Here is a 6525-nt window from a genome sequence, read left to right as displayed (position 1 = left end):
AATAAAAAAAAAGGCACTCGTCATCTAAGTATGACAAGATGGTCGAGCCTTCGACGAGTTCGGCACAACCAAGTCCCATTTAGGGATTATTTGAGCTCGTTTTAATATAAATCAATAAGCTGAAGTAGCGTCATATTATTTTCACGAGACGACTCGTTTTGGGGCTAGAGAGTTTCATGTGTTTAATTTTGAATTCTGTGTTTATTAATTATTTTTCGAAAAAAATAAGTGGCAATGGGCTCGTGGGCAGCTCGATCCATGAGCGAAAGGGGGGAGCCAAGCCTACTGCTTGGACACGAGCAGAGCTTGTGTGTCCGAGGGCTAAGCCGAGAATTGCGATCCCTATTCACTCAATCGAATAGTCCATTAAAGAAGAAGCAAATAGGAAGTGGAAGAGTTTAGACAATCAATTCCGGTATTATTAATTCAACACACTACTTTTCACAAATATCATGCTACTTGGGGGGTTTTCTCGATCTTTAGGTGTTAAAACATTAAAGTAATCGAAAACAAACTCCAAATACTATATGTGACCTCAAAATAAAATGGCTAAAACCTATTACTCAAGTTATCGATTAAGTCCTTAAATAATCTTTGCGTTATAAGAAAGTAGGAGAGTAGAAGATTTGTCTAGAAATTGACAGCTTCAAAGAATACAAAATAGCTCACTAATAATACATATTCAACGGTTTAGATATAAGAATTATCTTTACTTGTGAAGGAGAAGCGTGCAAGTTCCTTTCATTGAGCCTGTGCACTTCAAGACCGACCGGCCGGCCCTTGAAATCCTTTATGATTGGAAGAATAATAAACAGTAGTATTATACTTGCACAATATACCAACTTATAAATGATATGCCATGTAAGTGGTGATTACTGCATTTTTATTACGTAACTGTCCAAGAACGATACAGACAATATTCTATCGCACATTTTCCCACCAGCTTTCTCCCACCACAGTCTCATTTGTCTTGGAATTCTCTTCGCAGATTTTCGTGTTGCTTCTTAGATGTTCGTGTAGCTCGAACGCTCTGTATACCTGTAGTTAACAAAGAATACAGCTTTGATTTTTACAGCTTTTATTTTTCTTCATTCACCGGATATTCTTGGAGTTTATTTTGTTGAGTAGGCCTTTATAAGTGTTTATCCAAAACGGTACTCTCTAATTTTCTTCAGGTTTATGCAACTAATGATGTTCTAATGTTTCTGAGGCGGCCAGTGATGGAAATTGAAGGCTGGAGCCCTGATAATCGCATCAAGGTGAGACCTTTGGCCCAAAAATCAGAGATTTTTATTATTATTTATTTTTTAAAGTTTTTCTGAAATATTAGTGGGTTTTTGCTTAATTTTTGGTGCAGAAAGAATCGTGGAGGACAGTATTGACATTGGCATACCAGAATTTGGGTGTAGTATATGGGGAGTTAAGCACTTCACCTTTGTATGTTTACAGGAGTACTTTTGCTGAGGACATTCAACATTCAGAGTCTAATGAGGAGATTTATGGGGTTTTATCTTTTGTATTTTGGACGCTAACTCTTATTCCACTGCTTAAGTATGTGTTTTTAGTGCTTAGAGCTGATGATAATGGTGAAGGGGGGACTTTTGCTCTGTATTCTCTGTTGTGCCGCCATGCCCGGGTGAGTACTTTGCCCAATGGGCAGCTGGCAGATGAGGACTTGTATGAGTGTAAAAGAGAGGTGATTTCGTCGGCTAATCAAGATCTTGGATTGGGATTGAGCTTGAGATCGACATTGGAGAAGCACAGATTGTTGCAAAAGATGTTGCTTGCTTTGGCCTTAATTGGCACTTGTATGGTAATTGGGGATGGAGTTCTTACACCTGCAATTTCTGGTATGGAATGAAAATTTGCTTATTTTTGTCTTAATTGCAATATTTTGATATAAGAAATTTTAACTTATAAGTGTTTATTTTGGTGATTACGCAGTATTTTCCGCAGTTTCGGGGTTAGAGCTTGTAGTGTCAAAGCACCATCACCAATGTAAGTTTCTCATCTTCTTCAAATTTACTCTCAATCTTGCTTTGAAATTAGTGTTTTACGGCATATTTGGTAAATTGGATTGGATATGTCTATTGTAGTGTCCAATCCCGTTCAATATCGTGTATGAAACTTGCACTTAATTTTAAGTATTGACAGCTCAAGAAAGTCAGCTACTGGCCAGATCCCTTGTTTGAGTAAGCTGTCAATATAGCATTGTTCAGTTAAGGCACTTTCTTTCCTAAATGCATAGCATATTCTTGCTCCAATTTCGTCTCTAGTTGATAGTCTTGAGCTCTTACGATTTGGTTCTCATTAGGAATTCTGCCATATGCGTGATTCAGATGTGATGAAAGATAAGCCGAAAACTGGTTAAAGATTACTATTTTGGACCAAAAGGAAAGGACTGAAAAGATATTATTGTTTTTCTTCACTTGATATCTAGAAAAATGATTACTATAGACGTGCAGTGTGTAGACAAAGAAAGTGCACCAAATTACAATAATATGCATTATAGTGTGGGCCCTTTGTTATTAGGACAATTTATTTATTTATTTTTACGTCTAATCACTATCAGCTGTACAAATAAAGATATAAAATCTTTTGTAATTTCTATATTATGGTAATCCAATCATCTCAAGTGCAGATGCAACCCGAGGCTAAAAGAAAGAGTTCGAGTTCATATTTTAAAAGATTTTGCGCTTGTGTAAGGTGAATCGTCATGAACCATGCAAAAAGGAAATAAAGTTGGACTGATCGACCTACAATCAACATCTAACAAATACTTGTGTGATTATAAAACTTATCTTATTGAATTATGAGTGACAGCAGTGACCTATTGGCATTTACAAACTGGTGAATCTGTGACAAATTATTGAAAGCAAATACAAATAACTAATCGTGAATACATTAAACCAAGGTTTGAATATAATTCAAAATAATTTGATAAAAGTTCAATAGTTGCTTTGGTCTATTCTCCTTAGTTTCTGAAGATGCCATCATGCATATCCATTTCTTACATCTTGCTTAGTCCTTCATTTTGACGAGGTTACCATCTAAAGTAGGACCCGAACACATCTGTAGTCGTTATACTCTAAATTAGATTGTATTAACTATATTTTTGTCAAGCTCTTGCTAGTCTAGCTCTGATATTCTCTGCCATCACCCTTAGTACATGCATTTCAACTATCCTGAAAATTTATGCCTGCCAAATCCTTATCTGCTTTATGTTGTAATTTGAACAATACTTACCTTTTCCAATCCCACCTTTTATTCCCTGAAGTTTGCTGTCTTGAGATGAATAATAATCGAGCATCTTACCTTTTACTTGCAGATATAGAAGTCCCAGTTGCTTGTATTATAGTGTTCTTATTCTATCTGCAACATTATGGGACCCACCGAATAGGATTTCTTTTTGCACCAGTTGTTATAGCATGGCTTTTTTGCATCAGTGCCATCGGAGTGTACAATATTTTTCATTGGAATCCCCATGTTTACCAAGCGCTGTCTCCTTATTATATGTACAAATTCTTGAAGAAGACACGGAGAGGAGGTTGGATGTCCTTGGGCGGGATTTTGTTATGTATAACAGGTAAGTAGGCTCTCTTTCTTCATCGGGGTAGGCCATTATATTTTATATTCTATTAACTCGACATGTATACACGTTTCAGGTTCTGAGGCCATGTTTGCCGATCTTGGACACTTTTCACAGATGTCTATCAAGGTAAATATTTAGTGTTTGTTTGGTCGAGATTTTTTCCCATGAAAAATCAATTTTTTTGAGAATGCGTTTTCAAAACATAAGGAAAAGTTATTGGGTCCTATAGAATGTGACTGAAAATGAATTTTTTTCCCCCCTCTTTTCGAGAATGTTTTTTTTCAAAACGTAAGGAAGATTCATTGGGTCCTATAGAATGTGTTATTGAAAATGATTTTTTGAAAAAGTCTTTCCCAAACATACCCTCAGTAACTTACCGAGAAGTTTCTTGAATTTTCATTTCTAGTAAAATATTTTGGATCAACTAGGAAACTTGAGGCTGACAGATTTCATACTCTATTCCTCATCAACTGGCTAAAATATAAGGAAATATCTTTATTTCTGCTCCTAATTGTCTACCGATGTTATAATGATTTTGTTGACAATATTGTGATCAATTAAAATAGACTTATGCATATATTTTTGACGAATATCTAATTCTGTGATGTTCAAGTTACATTAATTGGTCAATGTATTGTTTGATTTTTCGACTGTAAGTCAAATGAGTATGCATAATTTGCGAGCATTTACTAACTTTGAAATTGAAAAACTGCTCGAATGCAGATAGCGTTTACCTTTGTGGTTTATCCGTCATTAATTCTTGCGTACATGGGACAAGCTGCTTATCTTTCCAAACATCACATAATTGAAAGTGGTTATCATATCGGTTTCTATGAATCGGTACCAGGTCTGTAGTTTCTCCGTTTGATTCTTATTTCATCTCTGCAAGGCATTATTCTGAAATTTGAAAATTGAAGTATGTCCCTTTCTAACGTTTGTTTTATCGTGCCAGAAAAATTACGGTGGCCGGTTCTTGCAATTGCAATACTTGCCGCAGTGGTTGGGAGCCAAGCCATTATCACTGGAACGTTCTCCATTATCAAGCAATGCTCTGCTTTGGGTTACTTTCCAAGAGTTAGAATAATACATACATCGTCTAAAAATTGTGGCCAGATTTACATTCCTGAAATCAACTGGATTCTAATGTTGCTCTGCCTGGCTGTTACTATAGGTTTTCGAGACACAAAACATATTAGCAATGCATCAGGTAACTTCTACAAATGAAATTTTATAGATATTCTGTTACACGAGGCTTTATAGTTGTACTTTATCCTTAAGTTTCAACCTGTTAGAATCAGACAATGACAGATTCTGAAGTAGTAAATTAGTAATGTCTTAAGCAACATTTTAAATTATCAGATTGTTTTATTAACTTTAATTATATTTCGAGAAGAAGCACCTAAATAATTAAAAACTGAATACTAGTACTGCATTCTTATGATTTATTTTTTTATTTTTTCTGGATCAGGTCTCGCTGTCATAACTGTTATGCTCGTTACCACATGCCTAATGTCTCTTGTCATTGTGCTTTGTTGGCATAGAAGCTTCTTTCTAGCCTTATGCTTTATATTATTCTTCGGCTCCATTGAAGCTCTCTACTTCTCTGCTTCTCTTATCAAGTTCCTTGATGGCGCTTGGGTTCCGGTTGCACTCTCATTTATCTTTCTAGTTATAATGTATGTCTGGCATTATGGAACATTGAGAAAGTACGAGTTTGACGTTCAGAACAAAGTTCCCATAAACTGGCTCCTGAGTTTGGGTCCGAACCTCGGGATCGTGCGTGTTCGAGGCATTGGTCTCATACATACAGAACTTGTGTCTGGAGTTCCAGCCATTTTTTCTCATTTTCTCACCAATCTACCGGCTTTCCACCAGGTTCTAGTTTTCCTCTGTGTCAAATATGTTCCAGTGCCTCATGTGAGACCTGAAGAAAGATTCCTTGTGGGAAGAATCGGGCCAAAAGATTACCGAGTTTATCGATGCATAGCACGTTATGGCTACCGTGATATTCAGATGGATGACGTGATGTTCGAAGATGATCTTGTTTCCAGCATAGCTGAATTCATCCTGTCAGAGGGCTCGGAATGCAATGGCGGACTAGTAGATGTCGACAACGAAGAAAAAATGACAGTAATTGGGACAACCTCAACATACTCAAAAGGAATAAGGATTTGCGAGGATAACGATGATTTATCCGAAGAAGCAAGCACTACAAAGTTAACAGAAATTAGTTCACCAGAGGTGCCAAGGAAGAGAGTGAGATTTCTCAGACCCGAGAGCCCACAAATCAATGCGGACGCACGAACGGAGTTGCAGGAATTGACGGAAGCGAGAGAGGCTGGAATGGCATTTATACTCGGCCACTGTTACGTGAAGGCAAAGACAGGTTCGAGTTTGATTAAGAGAATAGTGATTAATACGTGTTATGATTTCTTGAGAAGGAACTCAAGAGGACCAGCATATGCACTATGTTTCCCTCGTGCATCAACGTTAGAGGTGGGAATGGTGTACCATGTATGATTGTTTTGTTTGTATAGTTAGATACAGTACATGCATATGCTCATAAACTCAGTAAATAAGGAATGAGATCTTCTGTAGGAATGTGTAAATGGTGAAATAACAGCTGGTGGTTTGTACTTTTTTCACCTTGATCGAGAAAATTCTAGTGTAGAATGTTTTGTCCTATGTTCCTTCCCCATCATTATGTCCTTGTGAATCTTGACTATACTTGAACATCAGTTAATTGTCGATATGTCATTAGTTCTAATGAATGAGTGATAAATCCTTGTATTTAATTAAATTCACCATTTGATAACACGTGTTGTCACCTAAGTTGGTATTAAATACAACATTATTCAATTCTTAAAAGTGTTAAAATTATGTGCCCCGTTTTGGTATTTAAAAAAAAAGGGGGGGGGGGGGGGGGGAATTGG

General features: G+C 36.6%; 1 protein-coding gene across 2 annotated transcripts; it reads left to right on the top strand.

The window, feature by feature from the left end:
- Nucleotides 1–710: 710 nt before the first annotated feature.
- Nucleotides 711–6330, top strand: LOC111392346 (potassium transporter 8-like). 2 transcript variants are annotated; one of them, XM_023017678.1, is made up of 9 exons: nucleotides 711–861; nucleotides 1176–1259; nucleotides 1358–1850; nucleotides 1945–1998; nucleotides 3329–3586; nucleotides 3666–3718; nucleotides 4316–4439; nucleotides 4545–4799; nucleotides 5061–6330. In XM_023017678.1, exons 1-9 carry the CDS (start codon nucleotides 850–852, stop codon nucleotides 6110–6112), a joined length of 2385 nt encoding a protein of 794 aa, XP_022873446.1. In that variant the 5' UTR covers nucleotides 711–849; the 3' UTR covers nucleotides 6113–6330. The 2 variants fall into 2 exon arrangements, with proteins under 2 accessions (XP_022873446.1, XP_022873447.1); XM_023017679.1 differs by lacking the exon at nucleotides 711–861 and adding an exon at nucleotides 868–1010 and having other exon boundaries at nucleotides 5061–6112.
- Nucleotides 6331–6525: the final 195 nt, after the last annotated feature.

This window comes from Olea europaea, unplaced genomic scaffold (assembly GCF_002742605.1).
Source record: "Olea europaea var. sylvestris unplaced genomic scaffold, O_europaea_v1 scaffold921, whole genome shotgun sequence".
NCBI classification, from domain to species: Eukaryota; Viridiplantae; Streptophyta; class Magnoliopsida; order Lamiales; family Oleaceae; genus Olea; species Olea europaea.
Note: the sequence above shows the minus strand (reverse complement) of the source record. Positions and strands in the feature narration are given on the sequence as shown.

Bases quoted from the DNA above. Each gene is read 5' to 3' on its own strand.
- LOC111392346 (XM_023017678.1), top strand. The intron at 1,851-1,944 runs GTATGGAATGAA...GTGATTACGCAG, and splicing joins TCTTACACCTGCAATTTCTG to TATTTTCCGCAGTTTCGGGG. The intron at 1,999-3,328 runs GTAAGTTTCTCA...TTTTACTTGCAG, and splicing joins GTCAAAGCACCATCACCAAT to ATATAGAAGTCCCAGTTGCT.